This window comes from Schistosoma mansoni, chromosome W (assembly GCF_000237925.1).
Source record: "Schistosoma mansoni strain Puerto Rico chromosome W, complete genome".
In the NCBI taxonomy this organism is placed as follows: domain Eukaryota; kingdom Metazoa; phylum Platyhelminthes; class Trematoda; order Strigeidida; family Schistosomatidae; genus Schistosoma; species Schistosoma mansoni.
In genome coordinates, this window is record NC_031502.1 from 50,575,780 (window position 1) to 50,587,176 (window position 11,397).

Sequence of the window (11,397 nt, forward strand, 5' to 3'; positions counted from 1 at the left end):
ACATGGATCTCATCGGATCACACTACACAGAATCAGACCGATCATATTTGCATCACTAAAAAATTCAGAAGATCACTGGGATACATGAAAACCTGGAGAGGAGCTGACATAGCTTCAGATCACCACCAACTGGTGGTTGACAAGATGAAATTGAAGCTAAAGAAACACTGGACAACTGGGGGAACAGCAATACAAAGGTTCAATAAGGCCTTCCTTTAAGATACTCACAAACTCAACCAATTCAAAATAACTCTCAACAACAGGTTCCAAGCCTTACAGGATCCGCTGAAAGTAGAAGAAACTACCATTCAGGACAACTGAAAAGGGATCAAAGAAGCACTAACTACAACGTGTCAGGAGGTTCTGGACCACAAGAAAAATCATCCTGAGGAGTGGATCTCTATCAATACTATTGACAGAATTAAAGAAAGAAAGAACAAGAAGACAGCAATTAACAGCAGTCGAACAAGAGCTGAAAATTCTATATAATACCAAAAATATAATTTCGAATAAAGCCATTAATAATAATAATAATAATTCAGTTTTTTTTATTACATTACCATGATCACTGAAGTTCATCTGGAAACGATATGTATTCTTTGTGATTGTGTTTACAACTTAAGTACGTTGCTAAAACATGTTCATTCGTATTTATTATTTTCATTTATCCCAATTATTTATTACTAGAATTTTCTGAAAACGGTTGTATTTTTCAGCTTATTAACAGTTACATAGATTTTCATTAATTTCTCTTCAAAAATTGTTTTTAAAATCAGCATTCAGACATGGGTAGAACATAAAGTACATAGATTTATAACCATATTTAAGAAAAAATGTTTTAGTGCCTTAGTATCTGACTCCAGTTTGATCGTATGCTGCTTGTTATTGAAATATACATGTCGCCAATTCACGTATGTAATCACCGACTTAAATCGTGTTGGTGAATAACGGAATGAAATCAGTCAAATACAAGAATGGATTTTTGAATGGGTATATTTTGTACATTAATTGATCTGGATAGACGATCTGAGGGATGAGGCGAAAGAAGCAAAGAGAGTGAAGGAAATTTAACGCGCAATGGAGAAGGAGAGTGAGCCAACTCTATTTAATCACGCGTGAACCGATACGTATGGTCAGATTAAAATAATTTACGAACATTTGATGAGTAAGGTAGGAAATGTACATACATACGCTTACATGAAAACAGTCAGGGTTGACAAGCGAATAATTAATAAAGTCACAATTTGACTGAAGGAGAATGAGTAAGTTGGCTTGTACGAAGGTTATAATAAGGTAGGTGGGCTTAACATAGTCACCGACACTATAATGTCTAGACAGAAATATACTTTTATTCTGTTCTTTTTTCACTGAGCAATAAAAATACTATTATCTAGTTTTTGTTAATCTTTGATGGGTGTACAAAGTTACATTTTATTTTGTTGAAATGTTGTACTGACTCATATCACCCTAGCGACCATTAAGAATGGTGCACAAAACATTAGTTTAGTCTTAATTTGAAACTTTTTGGGAGGATGTGATTTAAACCAATCAAGGTAATAACTAATCAATTTTGGATCTTTAAGCTGTCTCATTACGTTTCAACAATTTAAATCGGAATTCAGGTCTCGGTATTTCGAACTTCAAGAAATCCGCCAAATCTTATTATTATCTTTCAATGTCCACGGTGATATCTAGTTGACTCATGATACAGTATATGTTTTTGAATTTGTTTTTTCTGCTTACACAATATGTGTTGTTAGCTTGAATAAGTTTACATGTTACATAAAATTTTGAGATTAATAACCAGAATTAGTATGAAAAACGTGGAGTAGTTTACAGTGTAGTTATAAAGTAAGCAACTATAAATTGGGGTCGGTGAAAAAACTATTAACAGCCCAGTCCTTTCTCACTTAGTACAAATGGATCGTACAGCTAAAACTGAACAGCTATTTACAGTGATATATCATGTTAATAGATGTGTGTTTAGTTCCATCAGATCAAGAATCTTTTAAAAGACTGAGCCAATAGCCATTCGGATCACAATGTCGGAGATTTGTGTTCAGAAGAAACATGTTTATTCGCTTGTTTGACCTTGGTCAAATTACTTTATACAAATTAATCATCAATTGTTTTCTAGATTTGAGGGCATAATTTGATGAACGTAGATACAACCTTCCACTTTACATTTCCATAGTTTAAACTAATCTTATTCTCATATCCTATTATTGTTATTATTATCATAATTGTTGCAAATGTTTGGGAAATGTATTTAGCATCCACCGCTATTTATAATTTCTTATCTAACCCATATTACCCTACATATTACGTAATCACTGACATTTCTAACTACATTATAAACTCACTCACTGCATGTTTTTCATATTCTGATTTTCAACCATAAACGTTTCCAAGTTAACATGGTGTATTAGTCATTTCAATATAAAAACAACTTCATTCATGTGGTATGTATTTGCCTTAAATCCGACAATTTCTCGAATGATTATAATTTAGATAAATAGTTGCAAAACTTGAAGAGAATATTCTTCGTTCGTATATCTGTGTTTTAATAATGATGGGAATTTTCCAGCGATTAAAATGCTTTATGTTAAAAAACTTATTCTTAAGAGATACTTGATTACAATTAGCAAAAAAATATAGTTAAATTAGTCAGTAAATAAGAAAAACTCGTATGGCAGTCAATGTATACTTATATTATTTCATAAGTTGATGGGGAAAATTTGGCTACCTTATATCTGTCTCTGACATAAGAGCTGATCCTAAACTAGATTCTGATTGGCTAATAACACATTAGCCAATCAAAACATGCTTATAATATGAAATCTTATATATATAAAAAATTTTATTTTATTCAGATCATTTTCTAAACCTAAAACATTTGACTAAATATAACTTTAAACAGATAAGGAAAGTTTTCCTTACTTATCCTTATTTATACCAATTATGAATGTGGAGTATTTTGTTTAGATAACAACTATACTTTCCTCGGTATCACTCATCGATTGTTTTGGATAAATATATATACATATTTATTAAATATATACATATAAATATTGTTATAGAAGCATAGTGAAATTCATTTCTTTATGGCTGATAATTTGGATCAGAAAGAAGTCACATCGAATTCGGAGAATATAAATACACAATCAAACATATCATCTGATTTAAATACGTTAGATCAGGGTGATTCTCAGAGAACTGATCATAATTCTTTCGATAAGGATGTTATGAAAGATAATAGCGTAGCTCTAGTAGAAAATGTTATGTCAAGAAGTGAAGAAATTGAAACACATATTGATGTTAACTATGGAGATGAAATGGATTATGGAGATGATGCTGACCCAACTGATGGTAATAATGAAGACGATGATAACGACGATAGTGATAGTTCCAGTTCAGGTTCTAGTGTAGCCAGGCTAGTGCAAACCGCGCGTAATTTAGTTCAAGTAGAAAAAGCCGAACAAATTGCTCAAGAGACAAGTGAACATCTAACCCTAGCTGATAGTCAGTTAACTGATGAAGAAGACCAACATCATTCAGTAGAATTAAGTAAAAGTGATACTGATACAGATCAATCTCCTAATGTTTTTAACAAACCAACAATCAATTCATTACCAGTTCTTATTGATCCAAATGGTGCAATTAAATCTATGAAAATCAGTGCAAAAGCCGCCGCTACACTTGGTATTGATTTATCAGAAAAAACTGACGGACTATTGACTGTACCATACCAAGTTGAGACGGGTCAACGATTTAAAAATAAACATAAGGATTATTTTAAAAAGAAAATTGATAAAGTGAGTATACTTCAATGATTATTGATTTTGTATAGATTACTTCTTTTTATACTATTTAACATTTATAGATGAAAGGTGGTGATTACACTGCTGTACAGATATGTTACGTTGTAGATTTATAATAATAAAATTTGATTAAAATATTCGTACAGATGATAGTTTACCAGAGGGATAAAATTGGAATTTGATTATTTCCCCAACTTATATATGTATATGTATATATTTAAGTACACGGATTGAAATCTTTTGTTTTTAAACAAAATTCAGTTATCACTATTGTTCATTTTATTGTTTAAATCATGGACAAACATTACCTAACGATAACCATTAGGAATGGATGCCAATGACATTATTATACATAGAGATCAGAATCCACAAGCCTCGTGGTGAAATTATTACCTTCAGACATTAAAGAATAGGGTCTTAAAGGTTTATAATTTCGATTTATTTTGGCTCATTTATTCTTATACTTTGTTTGAATGTTTGTTTCTTATTAATGGGAACAATCACAACATTTTTGGTTTGTTAGTACAAATTATTTTAAATATTCATAAGTCAAACTACGAAGAATTCCTATCGAAAATTAAAATTAGTACTTGTGTTTAGACATATAGAACAGTTATCTCATATTTTATATAGTTGAGATCACGAGTCAATTGAATTTAGACCACCATGAAAAACCTGAAAGCACTGGACGGCCGTTTCGTCCTATTATGGGACTCCTCAGTAGTGCGCATCCACGATCCTGCCTCTTAAGATTCGAACCCAGGACCTACCAGTCTCGCGCCAGAGCACTTAACCGATAGACCACTGAGCCGGCATCTAACGCTGTTAATGTCTACCTTCAACCAATCCACGAAATTGAGCAAGCAAGCTCACTGCTGAGGCGTTCCACAATAGGACCAAACGGCCGTCCAATGCTTCCAGGTTTTCCATGGTGTTTTAGCTTCAATTAACTCATGATCTCAACTATATAAAATTACTAAAATCTTCACAAAAACCCCTTCTGATAGTTATCTTTTATGTTAATCTCATCACCACTTTTCTTTAAAATTTCAACAAGCAAATTTGTTCTAATTTCATATGCAAATACGTTTACATAGAGATTTTCTTCAGTTATTAATTTTGCTTTGAAGTACGAAAGTTACATGCATCATTTAAATCACGTGACTTCATCAGGCTACATTTCTAATGTACCATAACCTTATCACATATGATAGAAATATACAGCTGTTTAAATATTCTCTTAAACATAATAATGATTTAAATAACTAATTATTGAGAATAAAAGGTCAAAGCCAAGTCAAAAAATTATCACTAACATTATTTGTTATAATATATTTGACGAAGGAACGAGATAGAGATGATACAGATTTATCACTACTGGGAAGGTGACGCTTTTGCACTACTGACTATTATTTATTGTATTGTCTCATGGGTAATATACTTATAATCTTGCTATTATGAGTCAATAGTTTAATGGTATATGTATCCAGTTTTCAGTATAGACAGTTAATGAAGGTCGTTCAGTGCTGCTGAGATCACGAATCATTTCATGTTAGACAACCATTAAAAGTTGAAGGTATTTAATAGGTGTTTTGTTCTAGTATGGGAATCTACAGCGATACACATCATGATTTCCAGTAGTTACCCAACTTAATTCAATTCATGCTCTCAATACTATTCAGTTTTATTTAGGCATGATAAAGTAACGCACAGAACTACTCACGAAAGGAAATACAGTAAACTGATATACTCATATAAAACTATTGAACTCACGGAACATTAAGAGTGTTTCATAGGTCATAAAAAATAAAATGCAATTAATCACATAAACATGACTTATTCGTATAACTTCTTAAATTACTTGTAATATGAAACGATTGCCTTTTAAAGACACATCAGATCGCAATTTCTCCCATCTACAAATTTTGACAAACGTAAAATACTAATCATAGCAGAATAATACATTCAGCCTTTGATTTGATAATTTTGAATAAATTGAGCATTGGGTAGATTGTTATAAATAAATAATATATTTGTAATATTTGTAATATTCCAATGAGTAGAAAAATTAGATTTTCTGACGTTTCGTGACTCAGTGTAAGCCACTTCAGAGAATTCTCTGATTATTGCGATTATTCATAAGTTTTGTTAATCAATGTTGTACTGAGTATCAATGCTGGATTGTTCCAGAGATATTCTTTCCTACTTCAGTGATTAAAGATAAACAGGAAAAAACTAAACTTTGGATGGTCTAGAGCAAGCCATTTTTTAAGACCGAAAAATATTAGTTTTTAGTGAAAAAGATCTCACAAACAGAATTTTCTTATTTGTTTTCTTCCGGTTATATTTTCTTTTTTTTTACCAGGGTTTTTATAACTTTTATCGAAAAATCATATATATATATAATTTGTTCCCATCATGAATAATGATACACAGGATCTCTGTTCATGATTTTAAGAAATCTTTCCAAACAAACTGTTTGACCGAATTCGATAAGTTCGGCCTGTAACGCCATGTGTTCCTTGATCTCCTTCTTTTCTTATAATAGTAATGAAGTCTATTTCTATACCAGTGGTTTGAAATAATGAACCGCCGACACATTCAAAACCTATGGCTGAGTCCTCGCAAGTAGTTGAATAGATTGACAAAACTATTTATAAACCGCTGAATAAGTAAATTAAGTAATAGATTAAAATCCAGGTGTTTTGTGAAAGATTCTACTGCCATAATTTTATGAGTCATTAGTTCAGGTAAAATACAGAATTAAAATTTTCCTACATGTGACCACTTGACTCTTAGTGAGGGAATTAGTGAGTACTGTTTTACGGTTATTCGTTTTAAATAACTCCAAATAATTATCATAGTTTTGTTGATTTTTATAAAACATACTTATTAGAATATCATTAAAAAGTGTTTGTTATGGTGTATTCACATGGCTTATAAGTATACTGAAATGTTAGTTATCAGTTTTATGTGACAGGAAGCTCTAGATCTAAGTTTCAAGGTATGTAGGATTTATTAGCGATAGCATTAACAACTATGGTATTGGGTAACACGCCTTCCATTTCCCTGGATATACGGCATTCATCAAATTAACGCTCAGCTAATAACTATGGAAGGCTATTGATTTCTAAATTCAAAATTTTAACAGTATATTTATTATAGCTATGATTACTAAAGAACAAAAATCAAACATTTTTCTGATATACCGAGTTAATTTATTTCATTCAGAGAGTGATTAATCTTGTCTCTCAAAGAGTACTCTTTAAGGTAACACAAATTTTGTGTTCCATAGTTTACATCACAGACTGATCTCGACTAAATAATCCTTGATAATCTGGGACTGTTGGACATGTGATTCGTCCTAGAATGGGATTCCTCGGCAATGATCATCTACGACCCTAGCAGAAATTCAATGCAAGACCTTCAGGTCTCTGCATTCTTAAATGTTAGACCGTGAATTTAATGGTTACATTTCATTTAACTTAAATAATCTTCACTTAAGCAGTAAATTATCCCAATTATTGAAGTAATTCAATCTTGACAAAAGTATTTAGGTAAATCAAATAAATAAAAATATATTATTTTATTTCAAACATATGTAAACCCATATGAACTCATATATTTATAGCTATGGAGGCACATATATGACAATCAATAACTGTATATTGCCAAAATTGAACATTGAACTGTATTAGTTGGTGTTGTTTCAGGAAGCTAGAGTTAAAGGAACCTTGATTAAGTATATATTATTCCAAGGGAAGAGAGAAAAACATATTAAAAGCATACATGTGTAACTAGTGGAAACGGAAGTTCAACAGAAAAATATATATATATATATATATACGGAATACAAGTATAAGAATTATTAGTAGAAAAACACAGGAAATCAATAATGTTGACCTTAAGTGACCACATTAGTGTTATTATTATTATTATTATTACATGCTGTTTTTTACCGATCAAACCCGAGGTCTTGATAACAGTGACAAAAATGTTTTTTTGTCCTGGTGATTTGATTTATTATTATTGCGTTTTTTCTAAACGTATCTTAGTTAAATTTTGGTTATTTATCTTATACGTCAAAGAAATGTAGATTCAATTGTATAAATTCATGGATTTGAATGGAGCTATATAAACAATTTGTCTTTATCTGGTGAAATGTTAGATTATTATAGATTTCAGTAACAGATATTTCTAGCCTTCTCATTTCAAAGGAAAACTGTTTTACTTTTCAATGAAATAATGAAAATCTTGTGAATTAATCCATCATTCTCAAGGTACGTCATACTGGTAGCATCCACCTAAGCTATAAATCTTTTCCATCATTTTGAGGATATACATTACAGTTATCTGGAACGTACAATCTAGTAGCAATTAATGTAATTTGAGTAATTTGATTAGGATCCAAAGTAAAAATAAATTAGGTGTAATTATCAAAGCAGATGTAATGCGGCTACATAAATCAACGATATCTTAATAGTTATAGTCATATGACAGTAAAAAGAGGGGATGACTTCAGAAGAGGATATACATCGATGTGTTATCAGTTAAGCTTTTGAGTTCAGATAGACACGAGTTTGTTCAACGTTTATGACATTTGTGTCATTATTAATAAAGATTTGAATTAATCCATTGTTTACTCATAATTATTGCATTCATTTTGAAATATTTTATGACAAGATCGATAGGTAATGACAATTCTCACAAGACATATATACCAAAACGACTAGTGTAAGTATACTGGCTTAGCTTCGTTAATCAATCATCTTGATAACCGTGATTACATAAATTCCAACAGCGTTTGAAATCAGACCGCGAAAATAGGCAGTGACTGCAGTTTATTAACGGATAGCACAGATCACAAGGCTATAAGCACATTTAGTGGGTTTGAAGCAGAGCGGCGAATATGTGTGTATGTATGTAAGGATTTGAGTACATATATATATATATATATATATATATATATATATATATATATATATAAGAGAATGACACATCGAGCGATATTTAAAATAATAACACTTAAGCTGGAGAGAGATATGTGAGTAGGCTGCCACATGTGATCAAGCACACACGTTTATCCTGACAAGATAGTGATCATAATAGTACAAAGAAATATGTTAATTGTCACTATTCGAATAACATTGTCTGTTAAGTAAGTTAATAAAAAGGTTTAACCAAAATTAACCATGATGTAAAATGATTATAGGAGAGTTGCTATATAAGGATTCCGTCTTGTAGATTAATGACTATATTACTTTAATCACTTACTAATATGCATATAATTTATCAGTAATCGATTATCTATATAGCTATCAAATGTTAAATAATAATTGTGATTCATGTATTACCACAATGAAATTAAAACTGTAGAATAAACAAAGATTTTTACTATCATGAATTTGTTTACTTAACTTTTCGACATGAACAACCCTCCTACGATTAACTACGCTTTTTTTCAAGACAAAAGTTTTTTTCAATTCACTTGGTACTGTTTGTTTGAATTTTCCCATTGATGTTTAGGACTGCAATCGATCAGTCTCTTATTGGCATATGTGCATACTGTGCATATTGCCTCGATATAGCCTGACGTCACAAGAATTATAAGCAAAGATGGATAGTGACTAGCAGTGGAATCCAGAACGTGTGTTTCGTCCTATTTGGGACTCGTCAAACGGATGTACCTGCATCTCAGAGTTGATGTTCACTCTGGGACTCAAACCCAGTACCTTCCGCTTCAAACGCCATCGTGTTATCCAATCAGCTACTGAGTCATAGGACTGACGAGTCCCAAATAGGACTAAAAAGATGTTTATTTTTTCTTAATAAAAAAAATCCATAAACAATAACGGTTAGTGAATTTACAGTCGAAATCATGTTTTTGGGAAAAAACGTAGTAAGTTTTAAGATTTAAAAAAATTAAAAATGAATTAAATTAACAATGAGTTGTTTCGTTTGATTTATTTAAATTAATGGAGTTAGATCAAAATTTGACTACATTCATTAGAAAAAAATATAACAAGAGGAAATTGGAAAAGGGAGAAGGGATAATTTTCTAATATCCATATACAGAATTCAATTATTCGTAAGTATTGGCGCAAAAGATCAAAGGTCTTAGGTTCCACTCATTTTTTATTTTATTTCGAGACCTTTCGCTAAAGTATATACTAGTGGCTAAGCATCCTGCTCAATACCATACAACCCTTCTTAATATCCTATGTTTAGTAAAAGAATTAAATCAAAACAATCTTTATCTTTATCAACTCCAAATACTTAAAATCTTAAACTAAAGAATAAAATTACTCAATCAATTAAATAAATGCCATTTATCCTTCAGGTTAGTATTTCTCAATGTTGATAGTTAAAGTTTTATATAGAAGAATCTGTGACTCATTTGTTTCGATAATAGACTGTGGACAGCTTGGTTGGTTTTATTTTGTTCGAGTTACATTCATAGCTATTAAAAAGCAATCATACTTCAAATCTTATTTCAAAAGCCTAATAAATCCATAATTTATTGTAAGTAATGAAATAAGTATAAAGCTCACAGTATTCTCTTTAAATTCCGATTAATCCAGTCAGTCAGCTACAACGTAGGACAAGGCACATATATGCATCGGTCCAGCTTGCGACAACTCATTAGCACAACAAGATGAACACCGAATTCAATGAGGTAGTTACTTGATTGGTAGTAATATATAAAAGAAAAATTTTATATAAGGATGTAATGCAGGGTGTAAGAATTAGTTCGTAGAAAGAAAGGTATCAAGTAATTTTGATCTTACGGTTTCAGGGAAGACAGAGAGCGTATACACTTACATCATTATGATAGATTTGCAGACGTGTCACCCAGAGTCTCCAACCATTGTTTACGATAGTCACGCGGACCTCAATCGAGTAGTCTTCATCTACCAACATGGCTCAGACTAGACGTTTTGGTTTGATTATAACTGAACTTTTTATATAAGTAATAGTGATACTATTTGACTGTTTGAATCGAATTAAATGAAGCGAACTTACAACCTGTAGCACAGCATTTTAATCATGATTGTATTATATTATTAAGTTGCATCAGTTCTACTTGTTACATGATTTTAATTTAATAGCCATCTTATTTTGATCATCTATAAATAACAGTTTTGTTGTATAGAAAGCCCCCAAATGCCCTGGTACGGCCGAGAGTGGGGAGAGCCCGCCCTCTCTCGAAATGTTTTCACACGGCCATGCATATAAAGCCTCTTCTAGCGAAGTCCTACTCACTGCCTTCTCGTGACATTACTGTTGTTTACGAAATTGAGAGGACGAAAAGCAAATGCCCGGCTCTGTACCCGGGTTGGTGGACACGGAAAGTCCATCTAGGGGAGTTGGAAAACCCTGATTCCAAACCAGTGGTGCACATGGGCTTCAGTATTCTGAAGGAAAAAATGGCGTATGAATCAATCGTTTGACATCGGCTACCATGGGACTCCATCTCCTTACGATGCTCCACTGCCTTGTGGGTCAGACCTTTAGGTCAAAGGCTCCGAGTGTTCCCCCTTAAGAAAACCACTTGCTTCGGTTTGGACGCCCGGGT

At 31.8% G+C, this 11,397-nt stretch overlaps 1 protein-coding gene across 1 annotated transcript; it reads left to right on the forward strand.

The window, feature by feature from the left end:
- Nucleotides 1–3,104: 3,104 nt before the first annotated feature.
- On the forward strand, nucleotides 3,105–5,210 carry Smp_155980 (hypothetical protein; the record flags this gene model as incomplete). The annotated part of the gene is made up of 3 exons (XM_018790055.1): nucleotides 3,105–3,291; nucleotides 3,418–3,815; nucleotides 5,166–5,210. The coding sequence occupies 3 exons, from the start codon at nucleotides 3,105–3,107 to the stop codon at nucleotides 5,208–5,210; spliced, it is 630 nt and encodes a 209-aa protein (XP_018655436.1).
- Between the last annotated feature and the right edge of the window lie 6,187 nt (nucleotides 5,211–11,397).